This window comes from Lissotriton vulgaris, chromosome 2_1 (assembly GCF_964263255.1).
Source record: "Lissotriton vulgaris chromosome 2_1, aLisVul1.2, whole genome shotgun sequence".
In the NCBI taxonomy this organism is placed as follows: domain Eukaryota; kingdom Metazoa; phylum Chordata; class Amphibia; order Caudata; family Salamandridae; genus Lissotriton; species Lissotriton vulgaris.
The window spans coordinates 319,115,144-319,135,274 of NC_141687.1; the positions used below are offsets into that span (position 1 = coordinate 319,115,144).

Consider the following 20,131-nt stretch of genomic DNA (forward strand, 5'->3'; position numbering starts at 1 on the left):
AGAAGCGCAATGCCTCAGCGCGTTTCTACTCAAGCGCGAAGAGCGCTGAGGAGAACAGCTGATCGGCGTCAGAAGCCGACACCAAGATCGCGCACGCGCGAAGAAATTAACGCTCGGGCTGAAAGCCTACCGCGTTATATAAACACAGCCTACAACAAGGCAGAGTCAAATTCAAACAGTCGCTATAAAATAAAGCTGTCAACAATCACACAGAAACTGCCACGACAAAGATATGAAGAGCGTGACTTATCTTGCCGAGGCAGCAATGGAGAAAGAGGAAGGACTAACAGATGGGATTCCATATATACGAACTAGTGGACTCTGATTGGATGTTGAGTTACCAGGGCTACCGCTGCCATGTTGGTTTGGGTAGTCCTGGATGTGATGTTTTTTCTTTACTACTAACTTGCTGTCCAATAAAATGGAGAAAGGACTAGCAAAATCCTCGCCTCCGCTCCCTGACATAGAATTGTGACATCAGTGAACTTCCAAAAATTGTACAAACTGATGTGAGGCCAGCGTTACGATATTTCAGTTGGATATCTTTTCATTGGATTACTGCATTACGATATTTCACTTGAATATTTATTCATTGGATTACTGCGGTCACATTGATGTTTAGGATCGTTGTCGAATTTATCGGAGTATTGCCACAGAAGAAGCTTTTACTTCTGGAACTGGTTCTCATCGAAATTGAGCAAGACTGTACATTTGTTAAATAAAAGCAAAGAACTAGAACCTTACTGTGTCTTTGAAAGCCGCACTGGATCGCGCCTGACCTTCGTCTGTACCACGTCATCGCTTCACGTTTCTCTGTGCCCAAATTCCTTTAGAAAGCCGATCGGCGCGACGCTGGGTGTCGGCCATTTTAGGAGATTGGGAAGTGTTCAATCAGTTTACATTGAAAACAAAGCTATCTTAATTGAATAAACTTCGATTTGGAGGAGAGTTACTTTGACACAACAGAAACGCGAGGTGCTACAATAAGATTTGGCACTATTACATTGTGGAGAAGGTTTTTATTTTAACTTATTATTTTAGTTTGTTTTATATAACTAACTTAATATTTATTTACAGGTGGACTTCCATATTACTGAAGGCTCTATTGATGTAAATTTCTTTTTGTGCATCACTAACATTTGTAATCATTGACATTTGTTTACCATGGGTGACCAAGGGCTATCTGCACCTCCTTCTTTTCTCCCAACCACTGGAGATCCTGTTATACCATGGAAAGAGTGGAAAAAATTGTTTTTAACATACATTTTAGCGACAGGAGCAGATAAATATGGACCAGTACGAAAAACAAGCTATTTTGTTACATAACTCAGGGGCAGAGGGGCGTCGCTTATATGAGAACCTTCCTGAAGTATCTCTTGATGTAGGGGATTATCAACCTAGTAATGTATATGATATGAGCATGCAGATGTTAGACTCAAGGTTTATCACCAAGGTAAATATAGTTCTCGAAAGGCATACATTTTTCTGTAGAGTTCAAAAAATTTACGAAGACATAGCAACTTATGTTGCTGCTTTAAGAGGTTTGTCACTAACCTGTCAATTTGAAAAATTAGCAGATTCACTTATACGTGACCAGATAGGAAGATGTACCAATAACAAAAGAATATGTGAGAAATTACTCATAAAAGATTCCACTTTAGAGGAAGCCATACAAATAGCCAAAGGGTTAGAACACACTGATTTATGGATTAAAGAAATGGATAAATGCACCAATTCAATGGTAGTTAAGGAATCCGAATCTAAATCTGTAGTGTCCAAAAGTTCTGAAATACATGCATGTGTTGATGAAACTAAAGTCAACAAGCCATTTATCAAATCTCAATCTAAACCTGTCAACAAAACGTTTGATAAAGGGAATGAATCCGCTCAAGCTAATAAGTGTTCTCCAAATGTGGGATTATGCCCAATCAAATGTTATCGCTGTGGTGCACCAGGTCACATTGCTTCCAGTACTAAATGCATGGGTAGAAATGCCATTTGCAGAATATGTGGAAGGAGAGGCCATCTTGCTAAAGCATTTAGGACAAAAGTGCCTTTTGTACAAGAGGTTGATGATTCATGCGAAGACATTCACGAATAATTACCGTGTGGTGATAACATCGTTACCTCTCAGATAGTTTGGTCTAATTCTGAAGGGAATAGCAACACAGGTAATAGTGACATCAATATGGAAAGTAGTGACAAGTTAGAAAAAAAACGCATTCTGTCATCAATCTGGACTCAAAAGATGTGAGAATGTTTCAGGAAGGCTGTATACACTGCTATCTAAGGAAATGTATTTCCAAACTTGGGGCGAGTCGAGTGACGAGAAGGCTTGGGAAACACCAGATATTAAAGCGGTAGGGTATGGTGGAAAGACTAATGATATTTTAGGTCTTAAATGGATGGTGATTGAGTTTGAAGGTAAAAAGGTTTATTGGCGTGTGTACTTAACGAAACAAGGTTCAAACTTGTTAGGTGTATAGGGATTACACTAAATCCCACTTCTCAAGAGCCTGCAAAATCTATTGTTGTGCATGATGTTAACAATTATGAGTCATCGATAATGGAGAAGTATTCTGATGTCTTTTCGGATGAATTGGGAAAGCTTAAGAATTTCTCTCATAAGATCATACTTAATAGTAATGCAATACCTGTTGTACATAAGGTGAGGTCTGTACCTCCTCTTATGAGAGGACCCTTGCAGGAAGAGCTTGATAAATTGTTGAAGATTAATATAATTGAGCCAATTGAGGCCTCTGAGTGGTTGGTGCCCATTGTCGTCGCGCCAAAGGATGGTGGGAAGAAAATTTGCTTATTCATCGACTTACGCGACTTAAATAGCAATATTTCGGTTGATCGTCAGCCACTGCCAAACATTTCAGAAATGTTGACTTCCATGGGTGAGGGTAATGTATTTAGTGTAATTGACATGCCCGCAGCTTACCACCAAATTGATCTCAGTGAAGAATCAAGACATCTCACATCATTTGTAACACCACTGGGGGCATTTCGCTACCGCAGAATGCCGTTTGGGTTGGCATCCGCCTGAGCGGTGTTTCAAAGAGTAATGCAAAATGTTCTCCGGGGAATTAAGGATGTATTGTGTTTTCAAGATGATGTGCTGATTGTAGGCAGAGGGAATGAACATCATGACAAGGTGATGGATGAAGTTTTAAGTCGGATGCAGGAGCATGGATTGACTATAAAGAGGGAAAAATGTCAATTAAAGAAAAATTGTGTGAACTATCTAGGGCATGAATTTTCTACTGCTGGGATGAAGCCAAAGAAAAGTATAGTATCTGCAATTAGAGATGCTCCCACTCCCACTAATAAGGACCAACTCAAAAGTTTCTTGGGATTGGCGGAGTATTGCTCCAAATTCGGGAAGGGATTTACTGAAATTGTGGAACCATTACGTGTATTTATGAAGTCAGGTGTGGCTTTTGTGTGGTGTGATGCATGTGACAGGGCATTCAAGACATTTATCACCACTGATGCCAGTGCAGTCGGTATTGGGGCTGTTTCGACGCAAGTAACTAATGGTGAAGAGAAAATTATTGGATTTGCATCCAGGAGGTTACAAGGAGCTGAGGCATCATATTCTGTGATTGAAAAGGAAGCTCTAGCATGCTGCTGGGGGATTAAACACTTTAGGTATTTTGTTTGGGGTTTGCCATTTAGGCTTCGCACTGATCACAAAACACTCATTCATTTGTTTAAAGGGGGCAGGGGACTAGAAGGGAGTGTTACTCCAAGAATTTCAAGATGGATTCCATCTGTATTGGAATATAATTTTGAAGGTGAATGTATGAAAGGTCTCAAGAATATTCTAGCAGACTGGTTGTCTAGAATGCCTGTTACAATGGGTGAGGAGGAAGGTGAGGTGGAAGTTGATTTGATAAAGTATAATGAGGAACAAGCTTTTGTTAAGGAAGAATGGGACACAGCGATGTTAAATGACAATGTGTTACAAAAGGTCATGCAAGGTGTATCTGGAGGTTGTAGTGGAGTTCTTTTCAGATTATAGTATTATACCTGGTCTATTCTGGTCTAGGGCAGGTTGTGGGCAGTATTTTATATTTATTTCTTGTTCTTCAATTTGTTTAAACACATGGTAAAATGAGGTCATGTATATATTGTTCATACTAACTAATTTTGTGAGAGGGGAGAAGTGTGGTGTTCTGTGAACATGCATGCAGAATGTCATAAGCTGGAGAATCACGAGCTGACATGTCATTGTGTGGGTTCTAGAATGTAAGGGGGAACGAGTCAGTTGATGCCGTGCGGCGGACTGGCTGGGACGTTTATTGAATAAACTTATGTTGAACTTCAGTTAAATAAGTGTACAGTTCTGTCTTTGGCAGTAACCACTGAAAATCAAATATAACCCATCTCTACACAAATAGGAGCCTGGGGAAGGTGGCAACTGTTTATTCCTGGTGATTTAGTAGCACCAAGTTCCAATTTGAAAAACAATGTCCCTACTTTAAAAGAAAATTACATGCCATGTACATTTATGCCATGCAACAACCCTAAATGTCAAAATATGTTATTCAAAATTACCGTAAGGCCAGATGGTATTTCAGAAGTCCTTCGAGGGATGTTACTCCTGCACTCTCCTAATGAAGGTGCTTAATGCACTTGTTCAGACAGCAGCACGGGTCTTTCTCCAAACCCTTGGTAATTGCAGTTAACTTGGTGTTAATTTTATAATGGTTTTCTCAAGAAAATAGGGTGTCTCTGATAAAACTCCAAGGGCAGGAACCAATATTGTACACCTTGTTCTTCTTTACACATTGTAAATGTTAACCAATCATTTGATCATTTTTATACTGTGCATAGAACACCTGGGAAGGTTTACAGATGTAGACTATATTTTGAAACTTTCTCTTTTACAGAGAGGAAGTCAGAAGATTTCGAAAGTTGCGATTGGCCTCCTACTGTTGGCATGGATCTTTGCCTTCTGCACACTGTTTGTGGCCGTCGCAGGGAATATCACGTGGCTCCAATTTCTATTTTTCTTCTCCTACATTAAGCTGGGAATTACGCTGGTTAAATATTTTCCACAGGTAAAAGCATGTTTTCAGAGTAAGCAAAATGTGCCTCGTGGTTCTATGTGCCACCTCGAAAGAACGGGGGGGGGAGGTGGAGTTGAGGGGGAGCGGGGTTACATCCTTTCCAAGCTACATAGTACACCGAGCTACCCTTTTGTTTTATTAGTCGCCATAGCCATGTTGCAGAGTGCTAGCAGTAGAACTCATTTTTCTTAGGTTGGTCTTGTTTTTCCCAAATGTATTGATCTCCCTTTATCATGGCTACCTTTGTGTTGTGTCACCTGTACGTACAAGAAGGGACTGCTTTAATCCACTTGCAGGAGTGCACTTTTGTGGTTGAATTCCCCTGGGCAAGGCATTATCTTTCCTTCGTGGAGTACCACAGTGAGCTTGCTTCCGGTTTAGGTAAATCATCACTCTTTGTTTGTGTGTGTGACTCATTGTCAGTGAAATGGCACCCCTTCCCTCACAGCTCCACCATTAAGTGAGGCCTGCCCGTGCACTCTCAAGTGTTTGGTGTTTTAAGGCCCTCCTCCACCCGCAGGTTCACCTGTGCCTCTTCCCTGGTTGTCCAGTGGACCTCTACCTCCTTTCTCTCACCCCGTTTTTCACTCGTTTTTTTTTATTTCCTTTTCCTTTATTCCTCCTTTTTCCCTCCTTTCCTGTCCGCTCTCCCCACTGCTGCTGCCCCGCTGCCCCTCCCCCCAGTATGACCAGAAAGACCAATCCAACTCCCCTCCCCACTCCTGCTTCCCAGCTGTCCAGCCCTCCCCGACCCCTACTTAATGGCGGCCGATGTGCAGCTGCGCTGCTGGCGCAGCAAAGGCAAGCCCGTCTGCGCTCGTACGTGACCCGTGCCAAGAACCCTGGACCGCCAACGCTACGACCCAGTAGCACTCCAAGCAGTCAACCCAGGTCCCAACAACAACTGCAAGCCAGCCTCACCAGCGGACACCCACGGACTCTTCAGCTGCCACCGATGCAGACAAAGCGACAGCACCATAAGGAACACGACCCCAGCACAACCCGACCACAAGAACACAGCCGAACCGAAGACCCTGCAATGCATCCTCTTCAACGTCCGATCCCTCCACAAACACGCCACTAAAATCTGGGACCTCCTTGACAGCACCACCCCAGACGTAGCATTCTTCACCGAAACCTGGTCCAACACCACTTCCGGACCGGACATCGCCATTGCCATCCCCCAAGGATATAAGATCTCCAGGAAGGACCTCCCCACCCGCCTGGGAGGAGGAATCGGCATCATCCACAAATCCACCCTCTGCCTGAGCACACACCTCGATAAACACTCAGACCTGATGGAACACCTTCACTTAAAGATACTGGCCAGCCCCACTGCGACCCTCCCAGGAACCCTCATCTACCGACCCCCTGTACCCTGCGGACCCTTCGCCAACTCAATCACGACATCTCCCCGCAGGCCGTCGCATCCACCAACTAAACCCTGCTGGGAGACCTCAACTTCCTCCTAGACAACCAACTGGACCCCAACACCGTATCCCTCCTGGACAACCTCCACAACATTGGACGTTACCAGATCATAACCGAGCCCACACACTCAGCAGGACACACCCTCGACCCCCTTTTCGCTACAGGAAACTGCATCACCTTCAGCCACACCACCGAACTCCTTTGGACTGACTATCGTTGCGTCCACTTCACCTTCAGAACACCCACCATCCACAGACACCAGCACCTCCTCCCATGAAGAAACTGGACCAAAATTACCATCCCGTAAAACGACGATCCCAACACCGCAGCCCGAACTCTGCATAGATGGATCTCAGACAGCACCAACACCATAGCCCCATCAAGAAAAACAATACCCGCCCAAGAAAGCCAGATGGTTTACCACAGAACTTCGAGATTCCAGACCCACTTGCTACCGCCTCATTAGGCCTGGAGGAACACTAAATCCACAGAAGCCCACAAAAACTTCAAAGCCGACCACCAACTCATCAGAAAAACAAGGGAAAAAGCGATTGAAGACAGAATCTCCACCTACACGTACAACAGCAAGGAACTCTTCAACATCATCGAGGAGTTCGCCCAACCCACCAGCGAGTCTACTGACATCCCTCCCTCACAAGACCTCTACGAAAAACTCAGCACCTTTTTCCACCTCAAAATCAAGAGCATCTACGACAACTTCGACGAAGACAACCAACACACTGAACCCTCACCAACCACACCCAGAAACCAGTGATTGAATACTGGACAGCCCTCACCACCAAAGACACACTAAAGACAATTAAGTCAATTCACTCAGGAGCCCCCACGGACCCCTGCCCCCACTAGATCTTTATCAGAGCCGCCAACACCATCGCACCCATGCTCCGCCACACCATCAACCGCTCCCTGGCGACCGCATCGTTCCCCGACAACTGAAAACAGGTCAACACCCTCCTGAAGAAACCCTCGGCGGACCTCACCAACCTCAAAAGCTACAGACCCATCTCCCTGCTCCCCTTCCCAGATAAAGTCATCAAGAAAGCCATCAACAGCCAACTCGCCACATTCATCGAAGAGAACAACATCCTCGACTCCTCCCAATCCGGCTTCATAAAAAAACACAGTACGGAATCCGCTCCCTCACCCCAACAGATGACATCCACACCCTACTCGACAAAGGTGAAACAGTAGCCCTCATCCTCCTCGACCTCTCAGCGGCGTTCGACACAGTCTCTCACCGCACCCTAATATGCAGACTCCACGACGCAGGAATCCAGGACAAGGACCTCGACTGGACCCGCTCCTTCCTCTCCGGCAGAACGAAGAAGGTCAGACTTCCCCATTTCCTCTTGGACTCTACACCTACCACCTGCAGGATCACCCAGGGCTCCTCCCTTAGCCCGACACTCTTCAACGTCTACATGGCTCCACTCTCCCCCATCGTCAGGACCTACGGACTGAACATTGTGTCATACGCAGACCACACCCAACTCATCCTCTCCCTATCCAACTCACCCAACACTGCAAGACACAACTTTCGAGAAGGCATGGAAGCCTTCGCCAAATAGATGAAAAACAGCTGCCTACAACCAAACGCCAACAAAACAGAAGTTCTCATCATGGGCCCAAACCCGACACCTGGGGGCCCCCGTCCTCGGAAACCAGCACAGACCACGCACATAACCTGGGAATCATCCTGGACTCCGAGCTCAAAATGGACCACCAGATCAACTCTGTCTCGTCTTCCTGCTTCCACAACCTCCCCCTCCTTCGTAAGACCTTCAAATGGATCCCCCTCGAACATAAAAAACCGTCACTCATGCCTGGTCACAAGCAGACTCTACTACGACAACGCACTCTATGCCGGAATAAACAAAAACCTCACAACAGAACATCCAGAATGCCGCCACAAGACTGGTCCTCACCCTGCCAAAACACTACCACATATCCTAGCACCTGCGCACACTCCACTGGCTCCCCGTCGAGGCGAGAATCACCTTCAAGATACTCACCCACGCACACAAGGCCCTCCACGGCACTGGACCAGAATACCTGAACAGCCAACTCAAATTACACACACCCCAAAGAACCCTACGACCAGCCCAGCTCTCCTATGCCATGGTCCCCCTCACCAGAAAGACCAGATCAGGAGGCTGCTCCTTCTCCTTCCGCACAGCCAAATCCTGGAAAGCCCTTCCGCTTCACCTCAGACAGACCACATCGCTCCCCATCATCGCAAGAAACCTCAAAACCTGGGTCTTCAACAGCCCCCCTCCTTGATGGAATGGATCCTGCACTCTCTCTACCCATAGCGCCTTGAGACCCTTATGGGTGAGTAGCCGAGCTTAACAAACTTCTGAATGATTGATTGATTGATTGATTGTGAATCTTTTTTGAGGTTACTGAACATATGTCACAAAGTTTGTTAGGTGAAAGCTAATATAACTGCAATTCATTCAAGTGGTATGTACAGTTTCTTTACTTAGGCAGTTAGAGCAATGATTTGGGTAATAGTCACAATTGAAATTTATATGTGTTAAAAACGGCAAAGGAGTGACATGAAGCGCTATATAAAAATACCTTTTGAAAAATTATGTTATTTGTTTTTACAGGCATATTTGAATTTTCGCCGTAAAAGCACAGAAGGGTGGAGCATTGGAAATGTGTTGCTTGATTTCACAGGAGGAAGTTTCAGCCTTCTTCAAATGTTTTTACAGTCCTACAACAATGGTAAGCAAAATTAGGGAAGAAGAGATCCTCATTTTCACAAAGTTCACTCTCAATTTGCTATTCTGTTATAGAAAACTGACACAGATAATATGATCTCGCTGCATGATAGAGCCTATTCATGAGGGTAAATTTACATGCGAGTAAATCTACACATGTAACTTACTCTCAAACATTGTAGTAAATCTACTGCTTTTAGGTATTTACCATTTCAAAGTTTAAATTTACTTCAAAGTGTAGACTTTCATATCTCCACACCCTTGAACGGGTGGTTCAGCCAACTTTACAAGTGTAGATTTACTACACCCGAAAAGGACCCAAAACAGTAGTAATTGCTCTTCAGCTTAGACCTGGAGTAAGTCCAGCACTACACATGGCCAACCACTGCTCCTGCAACACCCCTCCTGTAGAAAATAATGGAGAAAGGGACTTGAAATAGTAATCCATAGGAAATAATATTACGCACCTAAAGCAAAGCGTTTACGTTTATTTATTATGCGTTAAAATTACTAAATGTTTTGTATAGTATTAATTTAAATTATGTATATTTTTAAAAAGTCGAAATAATTTATTTTAACATTATTTCCTATGGGGATCTATTTGAAGTACCTCCATTACTCTCTATGGAAGGGTGTTGTACTACCATTAGCTTATCATGTGTGGTTCTGGACTTTACTCCAAGTCTGAGCTGGAATATATTTACTACTGTTCTGGGTCCTATTGGGCTGTAGTAACTTTAAAATTACAGTTTGTGACTAGCAAATGGCTTTACTCTTTTGGGGGTGGATATCTTTCTCTAAGCCACTCCTTAGCCATGTCTAGCCCTCCCTTACTCCTTCCTTAGCCCCTCTATTTAGTAGTATTCCCCATTTTCCAATCACAACTGCCGTCCCTCCTACACTTAACTACAAAGTAATTTTACAAGTTTGATGATCTCTCCGTAGGAAACTTAGGCGAGGTGAAGATCGAGATGTCTTCTTGTTGGTTTATGAATTGCATTTTGTATGGAGTAGTACTCCTGTAGTGCTACTTTATGTACTACAAAGTGAAGTTTGTGAAAGTGAGGACTCTAAACCATTATATTACTCCTCACTCCTAAATGATTTGGTATACATTTTCATTTTTTTGTTAGTGAGATTTTTGTATAAAAACGTGCATAGAACATGCAACACACACTTAACTTCCCAACATTTCATCGGCTCTTGGACATAGATATACCATATATATGGGCAAGTTCTTCCTACTCCTTACAGAAAAACAGCATTGTTCCGAGACCTAACTATGTTCTACTCTTTGGACCCTCAAGCCCAGCAATGCATATCAGACTGCTCAACTTTACTCCTGGTAAACATATATGTAAGCTCAGAGGTGCAGGATGCCGCATCCGCGGGGCATGGACAGTGTACTTGATGTGACGGAAAAGTTTTCTGCGCAGCCCTTGCCTGAGTGGCCTAACTGTAATGATGTCTGGCTCTTTAACACCTTGGCTGCTAAGGCAATTCCCGCTGGGTGCTGAAATATTCTGATCCCCCTTTTTCATGACGAGCTCAGCTCGTCATCAGCACACGCCACCCGTGGCTGATGACGAGCTGAGCTCGTCATCAGCATCGAAGGGGTTAATGCTGATTTTTGTTGCCGTAGGTTAATTCAGATCCTACATGTACGCCACGACAGAGGCTTTTCTCACAAATTGTTGTCTTGTTAGACCTAGAGGGGCTGCCAAAGTGCTATCATAGGAGTTTAGTAGCACAAACGTGGGGGCAGCATACCGTGTAGTGATCAGGAGTGAAAAGATCCTTTTTAACCTGTTACTGGAATGTGGCCTGCAGGCTCACTCATTTTAAAGTTCCAATACTGTGTTCTTAACTACCCTGGTTGGTGTGTAGTTCTGCGTAGTGCATGACTGGTGTCTCTGCACTGGGTATATTTGTGCGTGGGAAGGGTACAATACTGAGAAAATGCAGTATTGTGCTGTGCATGCATGTTAAATGTATGCATTGGATGTATTTTTGCCCAGGATTGGAACAGCTCATGGAGGATACAGTGATGTGCAGTGCGTTTATGCTGTGCACGTGCACTGGGTGTGTGTGCCTGTGCATGGTACAGTGCATGGGGGACCCAGGGTTCCATTTGTGAGACCCAGGCCTGCATTATAAAACATGAGGAGAGCAGGTAATGGAATCCCCAACCGCCAGACAGATTTGTGTGTTGTTGCATTTCCTGGGTGGGGCACACACTGAAGAGGGAAGAGCCAGTCTTCCCCCTTACAATTCAAAGGGTTCTCTTTTATTCAGTGAAAGTTCAGAAGGAAGGGGCCTGGGCACGTCTCAGGAAGGAGATGTGGCCAATAAGAGAATCATAAGGCACAGGACTGAGTTCCTGTGCTAACTTTTTGACAAGTATATCACTGTGACTGACATCCAGTTGTAAACTCTAGGCCTGCCCATAACCTGTGTTGTGGGGCTGTAAGCTTTAGAGTAAATGTAAATGCCAATTTGTATCGCGCGGCAATCGCTCCAAGGAGCATCTAGGCGCCCAAAAGAGGACCACCAGATGTTAGGTAGTCTCTATGCTTACTTGACCGAGACCCGGATTACACTAGGCTTCTGGCAGTTGTGTCTTGGAGATTAAAGATCCAGGTTTTTAGGTGTTTGCGGAAGTCTGTTTCTTTGTCCAGTAATCTCAGCTGGGGGGCGAAAGAGTGTTCCATGCTTTTGCTCCCAGTACCGCCAGGGATTTGCCCCCTCGAGTTTTGAGTCTGAAACTCGGGACGGTAAGCAGGTTGGCAGTTGAGGAACGCAGTGCTCTAGTTGGACAGTATCTGCTGAATTTTTTCCTTAGATAAGACGGGCCTAGGTTATGAACAGCTCTAAAAGTAATTAGCAGTACTTTAAACAAGACCCTTTTTGTAATGGGCAGCCAATGTAATGCCTTGAGGGCTTTGGTTGCAGATGATCTTTTCGGCCATTTTAGAACCAACCTCGCTGATGCATGTTGCACCATCTGAAGTTTGTGTGTGACAGCTTTATTTGTACCAGCGTAGAGGCTGTTACAGTAATCGATGTGCGATGTTACAAGTGCAACCGTAACTGTTTTTCTTGCTTCGAGGGGCAAAAAATCAAAGAACTTTCTCAGTCCCTTTATTACCCCAAAGCACATGCCTGCCACTCTAGCCGCTTGTTGTCTAAAAGACAGGTCAGAGTCGAAATACACCCCCAGATTACGGGCCGAGTTGGTTGTATGAGGTGGTATTTCAGCTTTTTCTGGCCACCATAATCGTGGGATGAAGTCATTTTTTGGGCCTATTGGCATGATCTCTGTTTTACCTGTGTTGCATTTCAGGTGATTTAGGCGCATCCTTCAAAGGTGGCCGTTAGGCAACCTTTGAGCTTTTCCTCCCAGGCTTGGTTATCCTTATCCATTACCAGGATAAGTTGTGTGTCGTCGGCATAGGCTATAGCGTCTATGCCAAATGACGATATCAGTTTTATCAGGGGTGCAGTATAAACATTAAACAGGGTCGGGCTCAAGCTTGAACCCTGCGGAACTCCCGTCAACAGCGCTTTTTCACTGGAGCAGAATTCCCCCAGGGTCACCACTTGTCTCCTGTCACTTAAAAAGTTTCTTATCCACTCAAGCACTGTCCCTGTGACACCAGATGTTATTAGCCGGTCTATTAGGATGGCGTGTGAGACCGTGTCGAAGGCCGCCGATAGGTCTAATAAAATCAGGACGCTTCTTGCCTTGGTCTAGGGCTGAGCGGATAATTTCTGTAGTGAACAGGAGGGCCGATTCCGTGGAATGTTGGGTCCTGAGACCTGCCTGATTGGGGTGCCATACATCACTGTCTTCCAAGAAACGTGTAAGTTGTTTATTTACAATTGACTCTGTGACTTTGCGCAGGGCTGGAAGTAGTGAGATGGGTCGTAGGTTCGACAGTGTGGTGGGGTCGGGGAGTTCTTTTTTTTGCAGTGGTTTAACCGCTGCCAGTTTCCACTCTGGGGGGACATTCGCCGTGGACAGTGAGGTGTTGACAATGGCATTTATTATTGGGTTAGCAATATCCACAATGAGGTGTAAGAGTCTAACTGGGCATGGGTCAAAAGGGGATCCGGATTTTGTTGCCAAAATTACTCTTTTAGTATCCTCCAGACTAACTGGTAGGAAAGTTGTCAACTGCGTGGCCCCTAGTCTCACTATGTCACCCTCTATTCTTGGCTCTAATATAGGGACATCGAAGTCCTTCGTCAGACCCTGTACCTTTCCCTCAAAAAAGTCTGCGATCTTGTCACAGAGTATCTGCGAGGGCGGGATATCCTGCGCTAGACATTTAGGCTTATTGAAACCGTTTACAATTTTAAATATTTCCTTTTGTTTGCTGCTAGCTGTTTCTATTGCCGACGAGAAGTACCTCTTTTTAGCTTGTTTAATTAGCGCATGATAGGCATTTTTTATCCTTTTGTATTTGCTACGTTCTGAGCTAGAGTAGTTTTTCCGCCAGCTTCGTTCAGCTCTTCTAAGCTCCTCTTGTTTATTTTTGAGGTCTCGATCGAACCAGGGTGCGGATGTTTTCTTTCTATCCCGCCTCATTCTGTTTTTTCCCTGCCCAACCGTACCTTTCAGATCATTCATCCATGTTCTAAAACTAGTGGGATTTGCAGGTACTACCAGCTGGGGTCTACAGTTCCTGGCCATAGTTATAAGTTCTGGGTGGGACAGTATCGTTTTCCATTCATCCCTTGTGACCTTGCTGTGTTCATTTTTATGATCATTCTCTCGGTTAGACACAAGGGGAAGCATAAAAGGGATCAGCATATGGTCAGTCCAAATTTGGAGTCTAAGGGGGTCAGTTGTCAAAGTGTCTAAGTTAGTGGCAATGCAGTCTATCGTATGCCCTGCCTCATGGGTGGCTAGGGTGTCTCGAATAGTGAGGCCCAAGACCTCCATGGTTTCCCGATAGGAGGCAGCAGGTGCATCGGTTGTGGACTCTAGGTGGATGTTTATGTCACCCATCAGAGTGAAATTAGAATACCTAAGTATCAGTGGGCTGAGCACCTCTCCGATGTTCCCCAGGAAGCCTGCGCAGGGTCCTGGTGGGCGATAGATCAAAGCCCCTGAGAAGGAGAAGTTGTCATTAATTTTAATTATAAAACCCATCCCTTCTGCGTCCGTTAGCTCTTGCAGTGTTATCGTCGAGCAGCTGAGGGTGTCCCTATATATAATGGCCACTCCTCCACCCCGTTGTTCATTCTCTCTGTCTACTCTTTGTATACCATATCCAGGAGGCAGGGTGTGAACCACATCAGGGGTGCACCAGGGTTTGAGCCATGTCTCCGTAATGAAGAGACAATCTAAATTGTCGTCTATCAATAGGTCCTGAATATGCTGGGCATGCTTCGGCACAGATCTAGCATTTATTAGGGCTGCCTTAAAGCTATCCTGGGGTGTTTGATAGGCCGAAACTTGGGACCACAGAAAAGTGTGGTGGCAGGCCTGGCAGCTCACTTGACTCCGGCGTGAGTACAGCGTGCCCGCTGAGCGCGTCCGCTGCGCGGAGTCATGGCCGTCTATTTTTATACTATCTAGCCCTACCCAAGATGGCCGCCGCCGTATTCCTTCCGTGTCCCAGGCAAGACCACCCTGAACTGGCCGGTTGCTCTGGGGGGAGGCTGAGGTGCTGTCCGTGCAGCGCGGAATTCGGGGGGTGCAGGAGGTAATTTTAAAATATTAAACAAAACAATGCCTCCACCCTCAATCGGTGGAGACACGTGCTGCAATAATTCCGCGCGCTGTGCAGGGGGGGGGGGGGGGGGGGGGGGTAGGACACAGAGGAAGTAATCTCACACAAGATTTTTTAAGAACAGAGTAAAAAGCGTCTGCCCGGCTCAAGCCTCAGGCATCAAGTAGCAAGGTATCTCTCTTGCTGTGACAGCTATCAAAAGGAAGAGATGGCAGAGGAGTGGGCACTTCAAAGGAGAACAGATCCCTAACATAAACTTCAAAGAGTCAGACTCTAAATCACATTTGGTGGGGGCGTGGCCAAGATGGCGTCGGAGTAGAACGTGCTTCATTGTCCCTCCGGCACCGCCAGACATTTTGTCTTGTTTATCACCCCCTCTAGTGCCAATCTGTGCTGGCAACGGTTTGGCCCTGAGTCCCTAAGCTGCCCTGATGCCCTTGGGGCCCCTATTTTTGTGATTAGTGCAGGCACTGAGCGGATTGGTGAGGTGAGGCCCTGGCCGAGTTCGGGCCCAGCGGGCCTCGTGGCAGGAAGAGAGCGATGGTCTGTATTCGCAGGGACGGCGCCTCAGCGGCTAAGCGTTGCCGGCTCTGTCCGAGCGGTGCGGAGTGGGGCGCTGAGTCTGAAGCGCCGGAGGAGGCGGGCGGCCACTGCTGAGCTTGGAGCGGCGCTCGCGGAGGTGTGGAGCTGCGGCCGGACCAAGAGGAGTTGGAGCACCTGGAGCGGTCCTTGAGCGGCCTGGAGCGGCCCATCGAGGAGGCGGCGGTTGAGACCCTTGCGGGGCAGGCGTGTGCTTCCGGACCGTGGGGACCCGAGTGAGGCTGACTTCCCTGTACGCACGGGCCCATGCTGAGAGAGGTGAGGAGCAAGGGGACGGCTCCCGGGAACACTGAGCCACGGAGCCCTGGTGCATGCGGGCGGACGGCAGGCATTAGCCTCGTGTCTGGTGGTGAGCTTGGGGCCTACCCTTGATCGGGTCGATGCAGCGGTGTGCCTCCCGCCCTTGCTTTTGGCCTGTGGCCTAGATGATTTGTACGGCAGGGTACAGGAAGCCCACCCACGGACTGTGTCCTTGTGATTTGGGAAATGCAAAAACAATGGATTTAGGCCCAGATCTCTGTACTGGGGTGAATGTATGACATTGTTCTGCATTCTGTCCATCAACTGTTGTTTTTTGCATTTGTCACCCCGAGTGGGACGGGTATGCTCAGACGTGAGTCCCGTGCTCTCCATGCCACTGGAGTCAAGCTATCTTGGCTGAAGACGGCTGATGGCCAGAAACCGGTCCTAGGATGCTTGATTCCGGTCCAGGGAAGACATGACTTGGCAGGTCGGGCTGGACTGTTCCCATGAGGCACAGGGTCAAGGCTGATTTGCATATGGCCATGTCTGAACTGGGGTGGTGTGGTGAGCAAAAAAACAATGGATTTAGGCCCAGATCTCTGTACTGGGGTGAATGTATGACATTGTTATGCATTCTGTCCATCAACTGTTGTTTTTTGCATTTGTCACCCCGAGTGGGACGGGTATGCTCAGACGTGAGTCCCGTGCTCTCCACGCCACTGGAGTCAAGCTATCCTGGCTGAAGACGGCTGATAGGCAGAAACCGGTCCTAGAATGCTTGATTCCGGTCCATGGAAGAAATGGCTTGGCAATTCGGGCTGGACTGTTCCCATGAGGCACAGGGTCAAGGCTGATTTGCATATGGCCATGTCTGAACTGGGGTGGTGTGGTGAGCAAAAAAAGATGGATTTAGGCCCAGATCTCTGTACTGGGGTGAATGTATGACATTGTTCTGCATTCTGTCCAACTGTTGTTTTTTGCACTTGTGATTTGGGAGGCCTATTGACCTTGCCTGGCTTGTGTTGCCTCTATCCCCCTGACGAACAGCTACAGCTGAAGCCCTGGGCACAGGGTGGTCCTGCTTTCCCCCAACCCCCTGGGAGATCTGTTGTGGACTTGAGCTTGCGTCTGAGGGCGAGCGTGTGGGCTCTTAGCTGTGCCCCTGAGCGTTGGCTGCGCCTCTGTCCCAGTTCTGCGTATTGGGGCACAGGCCCCCTCAAGGGGCAAGATGGCGGCGGCCAGAAATCGAAAGGATAAAACCCTGATGGATGTACCTCAGACAGTAGCAGGGCAGTCGGCCTCGCAGCCCGCTACCAAATCCCTGCGCTCTGACGATAGCGAGGCTCCGGCGACCAAGGCCATCATGTTGGAGTTGTTCTCTGCCATCAAGGAGGACATTTTAGAGCTTCGCTCACAACTTACATCAGACCTGCGCAAGATGAGGCGCGATGTGGACGCTGTGGGGAGCGGGTGGCGACTCTTGAGGAGCATCACCTGGGAGTTGGGGAGGACATTCATCAACTCCAAAAGGACTTGCTTCGCCTCACAGAGCAGAATCTGGACCTTCAGGCGCTTGCCGAGGATTTGGAGAATAGATCTCGGCGGAACAATATCCGGATTAGGGCGGTGCCGTGGAAAGGAAAGGGGGATGATCTGCACGAGTACGTGGGCGCACTTTTCCGCCAGATCCTTGGCAAGGAGGACATACAGGACATTCAATTGGATCGTGTCCACCGTGTTGGTCTGCCACGTGGGGCCAGGGCCCCTCCCCCAGACATACTGGTGTGTGTCCATGATTTTCAGCTCAAGGATCGGATCATCCGGAAAGCCCGTAATCTCAATCCCCTCCACTTCCGTGACCACCACCCTGCGCTTTTCCAGGACCTGGCGGCCTCCACTCTTGTCAAGCGCAGGGAATTTAAGCCCATCACCAACCACTTGAGGGAGCAGGGCATTCCCTACTCGTGGGGACACCCATTCCGGATAATCTTTAAGTTCAAGGGCCAGCTGGTCCAGGTCCACTCCTTGGAATTGGCCTTCGACATCTTGGGACTGTAGCGGACTGCTTCCACAGCTAGGAAAGGCAGGTCGCCTAACAGGCAGTGCAGGCGATCCGCGGAGTGGCAACATGTCGGAAAGCCCTCTTCCGCTGCAAAGCCTGACTTGTCAGCGAGTCTGCTGGAGAGAGGGGCTGCGGTTGCCTCTGTAGCCTTGGTCACCGACACGTCTGGGGTCTCTTGAGGCCCAATGGCGCAGTACTAGCTGGGCCTGTAGCTGGCGTCGGAGGCGAACGTTTCTCCGATGCAGTGTGGTAGAACTCCTATGTCCTTGGGCGGTGGTATGTCCTGTATAAGGAAGCTGGGAGGGTGAGATGATGGTGTCATGTTACCCTGCTATTGGGGCCTGTTTAACAGACTGTTGTTTTTTCTTCTCTTTTGCGAACTTTGAGCTCTTTGGCCTTTTGGGGTTTCATGTGACGCAGTGGGGGGTTTGGGTTTGAGGTTGTTTTGGGGGCTCCGCATCAGCTTTCGGGGGAATTGGGCGAGGACCCAGGGATTAGATGGGACAATGTGGTACATTAGGGGCTTTGGTGATGGGACGTGCATCGGCTACCTATCCCTTTCATTGCTATGGTGGGTAGGGACCTAAAGGTAGTGAGCCTCAATGTTAGGGGTCTAAATAGCGCTGCTATCCTCTCCCTCTTGGAGAATGCGGAAGGTGGTGTGTGACTATTGCAGGAGACTCACCACCTCTCTAAGGATGTCAGGCGCATGGCAGACAAGCGCTTCCGGTTCCAACTTTGGTCCTTGGGTCCGAATAAGAAACATGGGGTGGCCATTCTGTTTAGCACGCGCACGCATTGCAAAGTTATCTCCCAGGTGGTAGACATTAAAGGTAGATTTTTGGCTGTTCGCGCGCAATGGGGGGGAGATGCAATTCACAATAGGGTCCATTTACGCCCCAAATGTCAAGCAGGAGTCCTTCTTGCAGGCGGCCCTCTCGCAGGTGTTGGCGTCGCCGGAAGCCCTGATTCTTGTGGATGGAGACCTGAATGTTGTAATGGAGGCGGGGGTGTACAGATCAGAGCAGAGGTCCCATCAGGCAGGGGCGATGTCACAAGGGGGCGGGGGGAAGCAGTGGCTTTTAGAGGGTGGGTTGCATGATGTATGGCGCATTCAGCACTTCCATCTACTATTCTGCAGCCCGTTAGACATACGCACGTTTAGACCAATTCCTGGCCACGTCCTCCTTTTTGCCTCATCTGTCAGCAGCAGACATTGTGCCGCGTTCCTTATCAGATCTTTCTCTGTGGTACTTACTTCTGTAGTAGGGGATCTCTGTGTATAGTCAAAATCTAGTGAACAGTCCCGCTCATGTGCGTGGACCCCGGAGCAATCAAAAATAATCTCTTAAGATGTCTTCTTTGCAGTCCTGCATAGACACTTAAGAGAAAATCAAGACAAATAATGCAGCCTAACACTTCCAAGGCTACAAAGGCCACCACTTCATCTAAACAGTGAAAAGGATAGCCAACAATGTCACATTTTACACATTTTTACCAGGTTTCCTTCAAAGAGAAAACTCCCCTTCACCAAAATCGTTGAGATGATAGATATGAAGAGTTGGACAGACAAGCCCCCATAGGCTGCCATTATGTGTCTGGAAAAGGGATACTGTGCCTTTAAGGAACTCTCCAGAGACCCTCGGTATCCCAGAAGGCACAGCCAAAGTCCTTTTACTTTCAGTTCTTTTTTCCCGGCTCCTGCTAGCAGGACCCTGGAGCTTAGAGCATTGAGCTCTCCATTTTTGGGTATTTCTTAAATTTTTGGCACTTTTCAAGTGTTTTGGGTGTTTCACTCGACGTCGGGGGTTTTCCTCTTCCTTTTGCTGTGTTTTTTAGCCAGCTTTGCCCACTCTTTCTGTCGAATATGCCAGCTTTATTCGACAAGTGCCCTGAGTATGCCAGTAAGAAGGCAAAATCTGACCCCCACAGAGTATGTATACTCTGTCTCCCTTCCTCCCATGTCCCTGAAACCTGTGAGATTTGTCAAGCCTTCTCCAGGACCCTGCGTGACAGGAAGAAGATTAGTCTCCAAGGCCTGGAGCAGAGCAGACATCAAGATCCAGGTGGGTCTGGGCATGGAGGGACTCAGTCATCGTCCTCTGCCCATGCTTCCGCCTCTGGGGGGCTCCCCAGTCAAGAATAGGCCCAGAAAAGGCACCGGTCCCAGTCGGCGCTGAGAGACATGACCCACTATCTGTAACCCATCGACCCAGGGCTCTGGGT

General features: G+C 47.5%; 1 protein-coding gene across 3 annotated transcripts in view; it reads left to right on the top strand.

The window, feature by feature from the left end:
* CTNS (cystinosin, lysosomal cystine transporter) overlaps positions 1 to 20,131 on the top strand; it is a 397,045-nt gene that overhangs the window by 359,860 nt on the left and 17,054 nt on the right. For all 3 annotated transcript variants that reach the window (XM_086955022.1, XM_086955024.1, XM_086955023.1), the window contains 2 exons: positions 4,902 to 5,072; positions 9,146 to 9,263. In XM_086955022.1, coding sequence (XP_086811148.1) covers positions 4,902 to 5,072; positions 9,146 to 9,263 — 289 coding nt within the window. The remainder of the gene's footprint in view (positions 1 to 4,901; positions 5,073 to 9,145; positions 9,264 to 20,131) is intronic.